Genomic DNA, 15,564 nt, shown 5'->3' on the forward strand with positions numbered 1-15,564 from the left:
AAGAGTCATGTTTACCTCAATGCTATGTGGGTCGACATGGGATTAAACTTAGAATCCCCTCCCCCAAACCCAAGACCAGGCCCAAACAGGTCTATCAGCCTCAAGATTTACTTAGATTTAAAAAAAAAAAAAAAAAAAAGAAGAGTCATGTACCACAATGTTCATTGCAGCTCTATTTACAATAGCCAGGACATGGAAGCAACCTAAGTGTCCATTGACAGATGAATGGATAAAGAAGATGTGGCACATATATACAAAATGGTCTTTATGAGCATGTTTACTGTTAAAAAAAAAGTAGAAGCCCTGCCAGAAAGACTTTATATATAATGTATTAAACTTATTAATGTTTGAGCTTTTTATTTTCCAAATTTCATAACATTTTCTAATTATCAGTGCTAATTTTATGTGATGCTACATAGGACCAAGTTCTCTAAAAGAATTGGCTCAAATAAAAGTATATTTGCCTCAAGAATTCCCTGGCGGTTCAGTGGTTAGGACTCGCCACTTTCACTGATGTACTTCGAGTTAGGAATCATGTTTAATTTAGTTTTGTTTTTCCTGTAACTGGTAAAAAAAGGATATATGGAGAAAATGCTTGTTGAATGAATTAATGAATAATCAAGTACAGTTCAGAATTTTAGAAAGAAATTTCTAGAGAATACCAGATCCTACAGCTACCGTTTACTTCTAGTTTCCTCCTTTTCTGAAAATAACATGTAGATGGACAGATTCAAAACTAGTTGTCAGTTTTAAATCCTTCTTTATTGAGCAACGTCATCCTCAAGAGAAATAAATGTACTAAAATGAAATCCTTGTTTAATCTAATTACCTCGATCAGAAAAATTGAACTAAGGTATGCTATTCTTTGCTCTTATGTGGTCTTTAATTTAAATAAAATCTGGCATAAAGCATTTCTCTTTGTGCATGCAACATAAACTCAGTATTAACTCACTTTATTTTTCATTCATTTAAATACTGAAAACCTCTATAGTAAGAGAAGATCAGATGTTGGAGAAAAAAATAGTACTGACTGGTCTTCTTTTGAACTCATGATCACTAACTTCAAGTGATGCCTAGCTGTCCTACTCTATCTAGTCAATTTCATCCTAAAAGATTACATTGGACCTTCTTCTTTCTCTTCAGATCTTTAATATCTCCTCCCCCTCCTCAGTCTCAGCTGCTCATTTCACTGGGGTAAAAATCACAAAGGGATTTCCACAAGTGCTCACCACCAAGCTATCATCTTACCTTCATTTGTACTCCTGCTCTGCCTTCCCACCTGCTTTAGTCCATTCGGGCTGCTATAACAAAGTACCACAGACTGGGGGGCTTAAACAAAAGTTCATTTCTCACATTTCTGAAAGCTGGAAGTTCAAGATCAGGGTGCCAATATGGTCAGGTTCTGGAAAAGGGCTTCTTATGGGTTGCAGACTGCTGACTTCTTGCTGTGTCCTCACATGGTAGAAAAGATGAGGAATCTCTCCAGGGTTCCTTTTATAAGGGCACTAATCCCAATCATGAAGCCCCACCCTCATAACCTAATCACCTCCAAGGGCCCCACCTCCTAATTTAATCACCTTGGGGATTAGATTTCAATATATGAACTTGGGCACAAACATTCAGACCACAGCACCACCATATTGGGTAAACTGTCTGTGCTCCCATGTAAGGCCAACTCTTCCACTTGTCCTCTGGACCTACCCTCTCTCCTACTCAAGAACATGGCTCCACAACTGTACAATCTCTCTCCTACATAACCCATTTCCCCCTCTCTACTAGATTATTACCATCAGTATACAAACATGCTATAATATATCCCATCTTAAAATAAAAAACACAAACAAAAAAACCTTGATAGAACCACCCTCTCTAGCCACCAGCCCAATTCTTTGCTTCTCTTTACAGCAAAACTCTCTAAATTTATATCCACTATGATGATTATAATTTTTTTTAAAGGAAAAGTGTTGGCAAGGATGTAGAGAAATTAGAAACCTCATACTTGCCTGGTAGGAATATAAAATGGTGCCGTCACTGTGAAAAACAGTTTGACAGTCCCACAAAAAGTTAAACATAGTGTTATCAAATGACCCAGCAATCCACTCCAGCAATGTACCCAAGAGAACCGAAGACATTTGTTCACACAAAAACTTGTACATGGATGTTCACAGCAGCATTATTCATAATAGCCAAAAAATAGAAACAACCCAAATGTCCATCAACCAGTGAATGGATAAACAAAGTGTGGTATATGCATACAGTGGAATATCATTTAGCCATAAAAAGGGATGAAGTATGGATGCATGCTACAACAGGGCTGAACTCTTAAAACATGCCAGGTGAAGGAAGCCACACACAAAAGACCACATGTTGTAGGATTCCTTTTATATGAAATATCCATAATAGGCAAATCCATAGAGACAGAAAGTAGATCAGTGGTTGCAAAGGACTGAGGAGAATGACGCATGTTGCCAATGGGTAAGGAGTTTCTTTTTGGGGGATGAAAAAGTTCTGGAATTAGTGGTTATGGTTACACAACCTTGTGAGTATACTAAAAACCATTGAGTTGTATACTTTAAAAGGATGAATGTTTTGCTATGTACATTATATCTCAATTAAAAAACTCCTCTAATTTGCCCAAACCTACTATCTTGACATCCTCTTTTCTTATTTTTTTTTTTTTCTTGAGTCTATTCCAGTCTGGTTTTCATTCCCAGTAACCCATGGAAACTGCTATTGTCGATGTCAACTATGCCCTGTTGTTTTCTGTACTTTTAATCAAAACATTTTCACAGAATGTCAAGGAAAAATAGTTTAAAATTCCTTTAGTGAATGACTTTGTTCTCAGGACAGAGGATTCTGAAAGTTATAGAAAGGAAGCTAAAGGTGTTCATTATGGGCAGTATTTTATCATTGCATTCTATAGCGCATAATAAGGTGTGAGATTATGCATTTTTATAGTATAGCTGACTGTTTTAGGTGTCTGTTTAAGGGGAGCATATGTTAGGGTTAAAAGCCTTTTGAACCCTATTCCCCAAATCCTGCAAGTGTTTTCTTCCTTCCAATCAAGTAAAGCTATTTACCATCTCAGTGTATTCAGTCAGCTTTTGAAAGGTAGATTCAGTATTCCTGACAAACTAGGACCCTGCTGCTTGATAAGCAGATGTTCACATTCATGGTTCCCCATAATCTGCCCCAATTCTACATCTCCAGCTTGATCTTCCAAAATTCCGCACCACAAACTCGTTGCTCTAGCCAAGCTGGTTTGTTTTCTGTCCCCAAATTATAAAATGGGCAATTCTATTTCTAACATTTTGCTAAGAACTTTGTTCCTGTCTAAAACATTCCGGTTTTTTCCAGAATTCCCTGGCGGTCCAGTGGTTAGGACTTGGTGCTTTTACTGCCGTGGGCCTGGGTTCGATCCCTGGTTGGGGAACTAAGATCCTGCAAGCCGCGCGGTGTGGCCAATAAATAAATAAAATAAAATAAAATATTTCCTTCCTTTCCCTCTGCCTGCCCTTCAAGATTTATTTGAGAGTCTATGCCATTTGCTTATTCAGTAAACATCAACTGAGTGCCTTCCATATGCCATGTACTGTCTGGAATACTGGGGTACAATAAAAACAAGCCTGTCCTTATGTAGTTCATATTCTAGCAGGAAAATGACACATTACAAAATGAATTAAAACGTTATTACAGTTGTGATAAATGCTAAAAATATGAGGCACAGGAAAATAGGATAACCTATACTGGGGAAAATTAACTGGTCTGTGGGATCAGAAAGGCTTTCTCTCAAGACATTGTTGCTTTTTGGAAAGCAATATGGCAATATATTAAATCACACAATAACTTTAACCCAGAAATCCCACTTTTGAGACTTTATCATATAACAATAAAAGTACCAGTACTTAAAGTGGCTTAAAGTGTGACTCTGGCTCCTAGTAAAGTTGCAAGCATTATAATGTATAATATCCCACCAAGCCAGGCTGCCCAAGAGGTCAAATCTCCAAGCCAGACTGGTGGGTTGAGGAAAGCAAATGCAGGTAACCCAGTATGTCATTAAAAAATATTCAGGTGGGTGGACTCATCATGAGATGCATAGAACATTCCAGAGAAATCAGATTTAGGTCCAATCGCATAATACAAAGTATCCAGCACCTGAAAGCTTGCTATAAGGTCCTGATGGAAGTCTCCCAGTAAAAGTTTATCCATTAATGGGGTTTGATGAAATCGTTATTGAACATGGGGGCGATGGCTAGTTCTGGCTACCTGGAGCATATTTGTCTTATTGGCCAAACTGGCTGATATGTATGGTCCTTTGCCTATGGGAGACAAATTGCTGTATGAGATCCTGTTCCATTGGTAAAACATCACAGTTGCATTGCATTGTACCTTGAAGCAAAGCTCACCTGTTGTTAGATTGAGGACAGAATAGTTTATCTTTACATAGGGCAAGACAAGTGCTGAGTCTCATGAGATAATATCTGTGATTATTTGGTTGTTGAGCCAAGGTTGCAAAAATTGAGTATGGTCAAGTAAAGGCTGTGAGAAACTTGAGGGAGCAGGACACAGAGTAGATTGCATGACGTATATCCTTTGAAAAGGAAGTCTCTTAACAGAATCAATAGTGTAGCCTTGTGCAGTATTTCTCCTTTTTCTATTCTGGACCCATTGATATTCTCATTATTACATTGCCTCTGACTGTGCCTTTACTGAAGTCAACTTCCTTGTGCAGGTCGTATAATCCACAGACGTACAGTTAGTTATGGTTCCTCTGAAGTTCAGGCGGGTATGGCCGAGACGGCTCGTCTGATTGAGGAGCAGCGCTCTAGTGAGCAAAGGTGTGCACTGAAGAGTTATATTGCTGTGCAGAGTAGAGCAATCCTCAAACAAGCAATACAGGTGGCCATTAGGCATGGACAAAAATGTCACATTCTTAGTTAGGCAGAGGCACCGATCAGTCCTTATATTGTAATGACACCACTTTTGTGGGTTATTGGGAATGCTATTGACAGGTACACATCTGGATTTGTGTGCTATTTGCTTGCTTCTCCTGGCTTCTGAGTAGACACCCAAAAGCCAAATGACATGGTACAGGAGACTTCCTAACACCTCTCGATGGTGGCTGCAATGGGGACACGGTGGTCAGCTTCCATGGTGATACTGTAGATAACATCCTCCTGTGATAAGTCTTCATGGCAGGAAACAGCTGTGTCAAGCTGCTACATTGAGGGGTGCCTCCTGAATAGCATTGCAAGCCTGGTATTTCCATGCCAGAGCTACCAACCCAAGAAACAGTCATCCGAAGGAGCAGTAGGAATAACAGCCTAGTTATAGTGAGGCTCAGTGATCACAGGCAGTGGAGCGGCGAGCCCACGTGGGGTGATGTTTGAACCAATGGCAGGAGTTCCTTGGGACCTCTTGGAAGACAGGAACGTCACATCAGGCTGGAGTTTATTGATCTTTGTGTTAACTGCCTTGAATGCTGCACTGGTTGACTGTAGCTAATGATTCTATAGCAGCTCTAACAACAGAGATGTCTCATCTCAACTCATCTCTGATCTAAGATCAATGAATATGTCTTCTGTGTCAGAATTCCTCTTTGCAGCTCTCACTCTCTAGATGAGCTCCATGGTTGCAAGTTCGTCTTATCCTGTCATCTGAGAGAGCTAAGCTTACTTCCTGAGCTACTATCTCAGGTACTTTGGAGGTAACTCCTCCAGTAGTGCTGGAGTCTTCATTGCAATCAGCTGCTCCAAGTTGTATACTGGACATGGCTCTGTTGACCTTGAAGCCATGTATTAAGAGCCAGTGGGGGAGCTCCCCTCTGCAACTGTTCTTATGTTTTTGGACTCTGACTTTGGTTCCAAGGCATAGTTTTTAGTGGTGGAAAAACTGGATACCACATGAATGTCCATGAATAAGCAACAAGGGATAAAAGATTAATTTCTGACTTTTCTAGACAATGGAATATTAGATAGCTGATTGGAAATAAATTAGATCTAAATGGTTTGTCTTAAAGGATATTGACTGTAAGAACAAGTTTCAAATCAGTTTGTTTAGAATGAGCCCATATTCATAAAAAATACCATATGCTTGTATATTTGAAAGAGTTTGAAAATGTTAACATTGGTTACTTCTAAGTTATGGGGAAGAAGAATGGGGACCTCTTTTAGAGGATTCCATACTTCTAGGGAATGGATTATTAGCTTTTACTTTATATATCTTCGGATTTCCTCACCTGTCACAAAATTAGCTGTCATTAAAATTAATGAAAAAATTTAATTTTGGTAGGGGAAAGGACTACTAAATTTTTCTTAACCTATCCTACACCATCTAATACAGTAAACATTCTATAAATATTTATGGAAGGAGATATGGGGGAGGAGGAACAGGTTAAAATATGTTTCACAGCGCTAAAAAGATAACCCTTAAAGCATTAATGGTATGATGAAGCATTGCAGAACCTCTAAATGAACAGCAGGAGGAAGAAAGAGATACTTGATTAGGCTGGCAAAATAAAATGGGAAGAAGTGAAAAAAGCAAAGTATTATAAAATAAATAATAGGCAACAATGGAAAAGATAAGATCAATATTGCAGTTACTCCAATAAATGTAAATGGGTTGAATTTACCTATCGAATAACAAAATCTTTCATACTTGGTGTAAACACTCAGGTAGGTGTTATTCACCTAACTAGATGTTGTGTACCTTTCAAAAACACATAAAACAAAGTGAACCTTTAACAAAACGTGATCTCCAGTGGCCTTGGCCTGCAGTGGCTTGTAACAGGATTTCGGTTCCCGGCCAGAGACTGAGGTTGGGCAGTGGCAGTGAGAGCACCGAATCCTAACCACTAGACCACAGGGGACCAGTGGCCCGGGACAAGGCCCTGGCCCATCAGCTGTGTAGAAATGAATTTCCACATGGAGACGGAAAGTAGTGAAGCAAGTAAACTGTTTATTAGGAGGAAAAAGACTACAGTACGTGCGGATAGACACACATGCAGGCTCAGAGAGAGAGTCTTGCCCTCCTGGCACTCTGAATCACTTTTATGGGGCATTTCCTCCGGGTTTCCTTTGACCAATCATCTTGCTTTGCCTGGTTCTAAGTCTGTATTTGGTACCTCTCACTATCCTCCCCTGTGTGCGTGTGCGTCTCTTAGCCAAGATGGATTCTAGTGAAGAGGCCTATGGGTAGTTGGCATCACTTGCTATGAGGTGGCGCCCCCTCCCTTTTTGATCTCCAAGGAGCCTTTCTGTGCATGTGTAGTCGGTGAAGTCTCCTTGACTTCAAGAATGAGGAATACGTGGTCTTTTATCTCTTTTCTGGGCAGGGCCCAGCCTCCTCCATCATCCTGCTTTTATGGAGTTTCTGCTATTATGGAGTTTCTGTCCACAGGGGAGAAACTGTTCAGCCTGGGGCTCATCTATCTCCTGCCTCAGAAGGATACTATTTGCAAGCCACAAGTACCATCAAAATATTTTAGAATACACCTAGCAAGACAAGTACAAGATGTGTATGGAAAAAAGCTATAAAATTTTGGTGAATGTATTCGTTTTCTATTGCTTCAGTAACAAAGAGCCACAGACTTAGTGGCTTAAATCAGTCCCAACTTATTACCTGACAGTTCTGTAGGTGAGACGTCTCACTGAGGTAAAGTCAAGGTGTCAGCAGGGCAGCGAGTGCATTCTTTTCGTAAACCTAGGGGAGAATCCCCAGCACTGCTCCTTCAGGTGTTGGAGGAATTCACTTCTGAGGTCATAGGACTGAGATCTCTGTTTCCTTGGTGCTGCCAGCTGGGAGCCATCCTTAGCTCCTAGACGTCTCTCAGGGGTCCTGTGGAGACCCCACATTTCAGAAGCAGCAATAAAATGTGGAATTCTTCTCGCGCTTTTAATCTCTCAGGTGATTAGATTAGGCCCACCCTATATGATCCAGGATAAGTGATTTCGTATCTCCCTCCCAAGAAAGTAGCTTTTGTAAAAATGCCTGCAAAGCGGCATTGACTTGCAAAGCAGCTCATAGGACTAATTCTCCTTACATAAGTGGTTAGTTCATTCGATGAAAAATTATTTCAAGGCAATTGTCATGCTTTATTAACAACAATAAATATGTCTAAAATGTATCCTACTTATAAATCCCTGGAAATAAAACAGTCACCATTGTTTAATCCTTAGCACCAAGAACACTGTCCTCAGAATAGACATCTCAGACGTCATTCTGAACCTTTAGACTAACTTAAAGGTCAGCTATGAGTGCCCTTTGCATTCTGTCTCCACCTTTCTGACTTTTCCTAGCCAAAACACGGGAGTGAAAAACGTTTTCTAAGATAATGCATTGACAGGCATCCTGTGACGTCTCGGGGAAGGCGGCCCGCCGGCCGGACACGGGTCAGGAGGAAGTGGCCAAGAAGGGTCCAGGGAGGCACAGCCCGAAGGGGAGGCAACGACCCAGTTAACATAGGCCAGGCGCACAGTCCCAGAGTCCCGTGTAGCCGGCGCGAAGCCACCTCATTTTCACCCGGTTTCAGCCAAGAACACCAAATAGCCACAGGCTGCTACCCGGATGGAGCGGCGGCTTCCCCCACCCCTCTTCCGTGCTAGGGCGCGCATGCGCATCCTGGAGGCCATTGGGTGAGGCGGAGGGTGGGGCTCGGGGTGGAGAGAGGAGGGGAGCGGCGGTTGGACGAGAGGGGAGCCACGCCCACCACGCAACGTCTCTGCGCAGGCGCCGGGCGCCAGCTTCTGGTCTTTTCGACACGTCTGCCGCGCCCCCATTCAGTTCGCTTTTGGACGTTGGACGACGGAGGTGGAGGTTGAGTCCGCCGTTCAGGAGAAGCAGCGAAAAGCCTCTCTTCGTCCTTAACTTCAGAAGGAAAGCGTCCGTTGGGCCTTTCTCTCCTTGAGTGAGGCGTCGACGGCCCGTGGTGGGTTTTCTGGTGACGGGGTGGCCCTGCGGTCGGTTACCTCAAGGCGAGCGTAGCCGGGGCCCTGTGGGCCCCGCGGGGCGTGGACGGAAACGGTGGCGGGGCGGGAAGGCCGGCAGCAGGCGGCGCCACAGCCCGGAGTTCCGGAGGCCGGGAGGCTCGTTTTTTTCTGAGCCTGAGGCTGCCCGCGCGGCTCACTTCGGGACTTCACTTCTGTTTTGTTTTCTCTCGTTTGTTTTTAGGAACTGAATTTTCGGGCAGGGGTGGTCGAAGAAAAGGAAGCTCGGAAGTTACCGTCCGAGATGTCCAGCTACGTGAACGACCTGTGGCCGGGCTCGCCGCACAAGGTCTCCCCCTCGTCGTCGCGGTCGGGCCCGTCCAGCCGGCTGTCCTCAGCGTCCGGGAGCCGCTCTCCCCGGAGCTCTCCGTCCCGATCCATCGTCTGGAGTCGGTCGTGGTCGCGGAGCCGCAGCCGCAGCGCGCCCCGGCGGAGGAGCAGGTCGAGGTCTCGCTCCCGAAGGCGCCACCGAAGGAGGTACCGGCGCTACTCGCGCTCCTACTCGCGGAGCCACTCGCGCTCCTACTCGCGGAGCCGCTCGCGCCCCGGCAGCCGCCGGTACCGGGAGAGGCACCACGGCTCCTCCAGGAGGTCCTACCGGTCCCTCAGCCGCCCCCGCTCCCGCGGCCGCTCGCCTTACCGGAGGGCCTACGCCTTCGCGCGGGACCGCCGTTACTACGGCTTCGGCTGCACCGTCTACCCGGAGGAGCGCAGAGGCTGGAGGGGGCGATCCCGGACCAGGTCGCGGAGCCCAACCCCATTTCGTCTGAGTGAGAAGGGTGAGTCGAGGCGTTGGGGGAAAGAGGAAGGACTCCAGTAGGTTAATAGTTAAAACTACACTGTAGTGGGCGCCCAGTTTTAAAATGGACGGCATGCTTTCCCCTTGGGATTAACGCTGTGCACGTTAAATGGCTTGGTGGAGGGCGGTTCTGGGTGGAGCCTTGAAATTGTCAGGGAGTCAGTTATTTACCCACCCTGTGTTTTTACTTGTTATTTAGGGATGCTTGTTTTTCTCAGCAAAATAAGTAGAGTTGTTTTTCCATCAGTAGAAATATATCTTACATGTGGAAGTACCGTGTACACGTCTGGATATTAATAGTTTAAAAGCACAAACATAGTTTGTGATTTTTGAGTTTTCTGGAGAAATACTACAGGATAAATGAACATTTTGTGTTTCTTTTGTAGATCGAATGGAGCTGTTAGAAATAGCAAAAGCCAATGCCGCAAAAGCATTAGGAACAGCCAACTTTGACTTGCCAGCTAGTCTCAGAACTGTTTCTGTATCTAAAGAAACCAACCGTGGAACAGCTGTACTGAATAATGGTGCAAAGTCTGAGGTAAGTATTTTAGATTTATCCAAACAAAATCTTCAGAAAACTACTACCAGAAAGATCTGATTAGCCATTTTTATTTGATTTGCCTTAGACTGCTTCCTGGAAAGGCTAGCTAAATATAATTTAAAATAACAGATCTGACAATACTAGATAGTCTCCCCCTGTGAAAATGGGAGACTAATGAACTTTATTTTCAGTTGACACAGTACTAATTACTTTCATAATTTTAGCTGGTACTTTGGTGATTTCTATGTAGTTACCACGTTTTTCTAGCTAGTTTTTTACGGAGTATTTATCTGTAGCGCTCATTTGCAGCATTATGTTCCCACAGATTCTGTACTCAACATACAGTATAGTTTATCTGCTTTATTTCTGTCTTATAGAAATCATGAATGTGGTCTCCAGACATTGATGAAGAAAATCTGTTGGTAATTGATACATGGGCAAAAGCATCAGAGGTTTAACTAATTTGAAGTTTATGTTGACACACTGAAAGCTTAGTTTTTTGTTGGTAGATCCCTGTGCATGCTAGAATTTGGGACAGGTATGAAACTAAACAAAAGTGTACTTTGTAATGGTGGGGCATCTGATATAGATGTCCCTTTCATAATATATGCAATATATTCCAGATGTTTTGAGAGATTACAGAAGAAGAGGCCTGCTTCACTTGCAGATAAGTTTACTACAATTCTCCAGAAATGTGCAGCATAAAATTCATAGCTTAAAGGTTTAAGGTAGTTAGGAATTGGTAACACTCAGTTAACATAGGAAAGATGGGTTATCTCCTGTCATTCAGACCCAGATGTGGGTTTGCCTAAGTATTGTGGTGGACAAAAAAGATCTTAGTCGCTTTTTCAGACGGTTAGGTGCCCAACTGGATGGGCAAATGCCATAGTTCTTTGAAACTAGGTGTTTTCTGGTATGACTTGACTTTCAAAGTTACTTGAATTTGCATCAGGGGGATACAATACTGCTTTATGGGGAAGAGTGTCTTAAGCCTATCATTGAATCAGTTTTGTTATGGGGAAAACTCAACAGAGTACTATGTGGTTTATTTTAGGATGTTAACTATTTGGTTACATCCAACTTGATTTGTGTCTCTACAAGTGAATTTGTAATACAATTGGGCTGCTTTTTATACCTATTAGGGTATGGTTTTTTAAAATTTACTTTCTCTTACCTGTCTAGCCGTCGGATAAGTTAATAGAAGATGAAACAGAAAATCCCAACAAGAAGTCTTCCCAGCAGAAAAGCATAGCTTTTAGCTCTAATGTAAGTATATCTAAGCATTGGCCACTCAAAAACTGGCCTTAAACATAATTCTGTTATGTGGGTTTTTATTTTTGTTGGTTCATTGTTTTTATGCTGATAATTCGAGGCCTACTAAGCCACTAAATAAATAGAATTAAACAAATTTTTTTTGTATGGTTCTTACAAGTGACCAATATAATGGGCTCCTATCTAATATCTACATTCTCAGTCTCAATATTTTGTCCTCCTTTTAACTATTCCCATTATCCTTTTTAACTGTTAAAATATTCAAAAAACAAGTCTCAGAATATTTTAAAATCAGCTAAGGGCTTAATAAACAAAATTTCAAAACTATTTTTAATACTTCACTATTGCAGTGTGCCTTGCATATGTCTGATTTGATTAAATCAAGTTGCAAGTGCGGTCCGTGGCTTTGCATTTATTTGGTTGGTGTCTTTTTTTAAGTTCTAGTCTTACATGGAATTATTTAATGTATTTTGTAAAAAACAAATATTTTAAATATGTATAATAATATTTGTTTGGAAAGCTGACTTAAGAACTTGTTCCCTTACAGAATTCTGTAGCAAAGCCATTGCTTCAGAAATCAGCTAAAGCTACTGCTGAAGAGACCTCTTCAGGATCCCCAAAAATAGATATGAAGAAAAGTCCATATGGACTGTGGATACCTGTCGAAAAGAACATCAATAGCTAAGGTTGCCTGAAATGCACTGTTTTTTTGCGAGTTTGTTTCCAGCATTATTCCATTCCTTTGAACCATTTAGTGATAATTGTTGCAATTACAGATGACAACACAGAAAGATGTAAATACTTAATATTTAAATATTAACATTTTAGATTTCTGTTGCAGATAGGAGATAGCACAAATGGACCAGAGGTTACGCACAGGTGGCATTCTTGTATATATACTTGTAAATGTTTTATATAATATGGATTGGTTATGTAGAAGTGAAATTTTTAAGACAAACAGTAATTGAACTGTTTGTGTTGTATATATTTTGTTAATAAATTTGTTTTTATCATTTGTTTTTATTGTGTATATTTTACATAATGGGTTTTTATTTAATGACGAAGAATGAGGTGGTATCTCTTGTTTAAAGCCTTGCTAATCCCAGATCCAAATCCGTGGACTGACAGCATAGGGCTCAGTGATCTTACCTGAGAGTTTGTGAGAAATGCTGAATCTCACATCTACCCCAGAACTGAATTAGAAGCTGATTTGTAAAGTACTCCCGGTTGATGTAGATAATCATTAAAATTTGGGAAGTTTGGCCTAAGACTTAAGAGAATACTGGCATAGTGTTGTCCTGGAAGAATTGAGCTTCACGGCAGGAAACTCAGCCAGAGAAGGGTTGAAACAGAATGCCTCATTGGGCTATAAAATCAGAGGTTTCGTTGCATTTTTTTCTTATTATGTTTTAAAAAGTATTCATTGATTTGAAATTCTTCATTGCTTCTTACTCTAGCTGGGAAAGACCTTAACTAAGCACATAAAAATTTAGAGATGAATGTTACACTTAACTGAAAGGTCTGGGCAGTTGGTTTAAACGTTAGCTGATTATGGATTTTTGTGGTTTTGCCTGTTAATACATACTAGTGGATAACAAAACTAGGAAGATTTAAGCCAGTTTTAGATGGTCTCTCCAAGTGTTAATTTGACTTAATAGATCAAATGTTTGGATTAAACGTAAAATGCCAGCTTAATGAATTTATTTTGCCTATGTGCTAGGCTTTAGCAACAAAACATGTCTTGCTAGAACCTAAGCAAAAAATAAAAATCGTAGTAGACCAGAAACATGCATGAGGTTTTATTTTAGTGATGGGGGTGGGTACTATTGATTGCTTGAATGTTTTTCTTTTTCTACTCCTTGGAATCTTGCCATAATTTTGAACAGACTCTTTAGTTTGGGAAATAATGAAATAGACTTCCAATAGGCAGGGATAACAAGTTAGAGAATAGGATGAGGAGAATATTAGAGGCAAGACAAAAAACCTGGGAAAAGACAAACACCCAGAAATCAGATAATAGATGAGCAGGCTTAAGTCCTAAATTTGTAAGTAGAAGTTGACTTCAAAAAGATGGTGAAGAATCCTGAAGTGGAATGTAATACTGTATTAACTAAAGCTGTGCTGTCCAGTATTTTACCTGCATTTCTCATTAAGACAGCCACCAGCCACTGTGGCTATTGACCACTTGAGAAGTTGGCTAGTATGACTGAGGAACTGAATTTTAAGTAACCACTTACTGGAAAGTGCAGATAATAGAATACTTCTATGGTAGAACATTGTATTGGATAAGAGCTGCTCTTAAATTTGACCCTATGAAAAATTTAAATGTACAAATTTAGACTTGGATATATACATTCCTGGACATATAATTTCTATTACTATAGTAAAGTTATAGAACTCAAGGATATCCTTGTAAGGGAGACTTCTGCATGAATTGATGACATAATGCTAAGATCATTTTCACCTTCACTTAGCTGGTAACAGAAAAGCACCTGCTTTGATTATGACCTTATGTAAGAGGTTTGGCTAGTTACTATGGATATGTGCCACTTCTGAGATTTCACTTCTACAGTGGTCTTTTCCTTTGGCCTTGAGACTTGCCTATTTTCTTTCTTTATTAGTTCATTTTCTTTTTACTACCCAGTATCCTGAAAAGAATGTACACTTTCTCCTTTTTTTTTTTTTCATAATCACCCCATGAAGTCCTGTCAGTCCTTGTCTAACCTGACCTTGTTGTTTGGGTGTGGCCAGGACAACTGGGTTCAGTCTCTCCTAGGCTTTGTAACACAGAAGATAACTCGTGCCTATTCCCAGACTGCCTGTCATTACATAAGTGGGATGCAGTTGCCCAGGTGTGATACCACGTCATTACATAACCCGTGGACAATATAGCAAGCAGGCGCTGACAGTGAGAAATTGTACCAAGAGACTAGATTTAGTGCTGTCCAATAGAAAGGAGAGCTTCAATGAAAAGTAAAAAGGTGAATTCGTTTTTTACCCCAGTAGATGTTAAAATAGTTAAACATATAATGTAGAAAAGTGATATTTTACTTTTTTTGGGTAGGTGGTGTGATTCAGTGTGTATGTTACACTTAAAGCACACCTCAATTTGCCCTAGTCACATTTCAGATGATCACTAGTCACATAACGGTGGGTGGCTACCATTTTGGAAAGCACAGCCCTAGATTGTAGGTTCAGGTGTGTAATGCTTTGCTTTTTTTCTAGAGAAGCCATGATTACTGAACTAACCACAGCATGCTGTCCTTTGGTTTTCTTTGCTGAAGCACTTATTAAGCTTACCTAGCAAAATAAAACTTGTTCTTATGAGGGCTCACTTTTCACTATTTCTTTATGGAGTCCTTTCTCAAATTTTTCTGTCATTCAGGCAGAGATTTCCATGCATTTGTCTTCTGTTCTTTGACCTCTTCCATTACCTACAGTGGCTTTCTGTCCTTTGCCCACTGTTAGGATTCTATCCTTAGCCTACTCCCTCTACAAGCTCTTTTGCTAATTTCCTCCACTCTGCCTTTAACTACCATCTACTAACTGAAGAGTATCAATTTCTGAACTCTAGTTTCCAATGCTTGCCTCAGCTCTTCAAAATGAACTTTTCCTATACTGAGCTTATTACAGTATTGCCTGTTTGAATTAGTGGCTTTTACCATCCACCTAGTCACCTTCAGAGTAGTCTTCAGATCATACTGACATCTTTTTTTTGGTTGGCTATTGGGAGTGCTTTTCTCCTCTGGGGAAGTCTTATTTGTCCTTTAAACCCAAGTCAGTATGATGTCTTTGAAGACCTATTAATTTTTCCCTCCCCTCCTTTTCCCTTAATAGAAAGGTATTATTAAATGTTTCTTTGAAAATATAGGAGAAGAAAAAACTACTGGCATGTTACTACTCTTGATAAGATTGGGCAGCATGGGTGTGTTATCTGTGTCAAATTATTTTAAAAAATAAGTAAAATT

The 15,564-nt window shown here is 40.9% G+C and overlaps 1 protein-coding gene across 1 annotated transcript; it reads left to right on the plus strand.

Moving 5' to 3' along the window:
* Window positions 1-8,751: 8,751 nt before the first annotated feature.
* RSRP1 (arginine and serine rich protein 1) lies at window positions 8,752-12,614 on the plus strand. The gene is made up of 5 exons (XM_082423332.1): window positions 8,752-8,926; window positions 9,169-9,763; window positions 10,170-10,321; window positions 11,507-11,590; window positions 12,144-12,614. Exons 2-5 carry the CDS (start codon window positions 9,229-9,231, stop codon window positions 12,279-12,281), a joined length of 909 nt encoding a protein of 302 aa, XP_082279458.1. The 5' UTR covers window positions 8,752-8,926; window positions 9,169-9,228; the 3' UTR covers window positions 12,282-12,614.
* The last annotated feature ends 2,950 nt before the right edge of the window (window positions 12,615-15,564 follow it).

This window comes from Balaenoptera physalus (genome assembly GCF_965194825.1).
Source record: "Balaenoptera physalus genome assembly, chromosome: 1".
In the NCBI taxonomy this organism is placed as follows: domain Eukaryota; kingdom Metazoa; phylum Chordata; class Mammalia; order Artiodactyla; family Balaenopteridae; genus Balaenoptera; species Balaenoptera physalus.

What these genes read in the sequence shown, in the direction of transcription:
- RSRP1 (XM_082423332.1), top strand. Translation starts at nt 9,229, where the DNA reads ATGTCCAGCTACGTGAACGACCTGTGGCCGGGCTCGCCGCACAAGGTC. An exon ending in ATAATGGTGCAAAGTCTGAG is followed by an intron (nt 10,322 to 11,506) that starts GTAAGTATTTTA and finishes TTACCTGTCTAG; the next exon opens with CCGTCGGATAAGTTAATAGA. An exon ending in GCATAGCTTTTAGCTCTAAT is followed by an intron (nt 11,591 to 12,143) that starts GTAAGTATATCT and finishes GTTCCCTTACAG; the next exon opens with AATTCTGTAGCAAAGCCATT.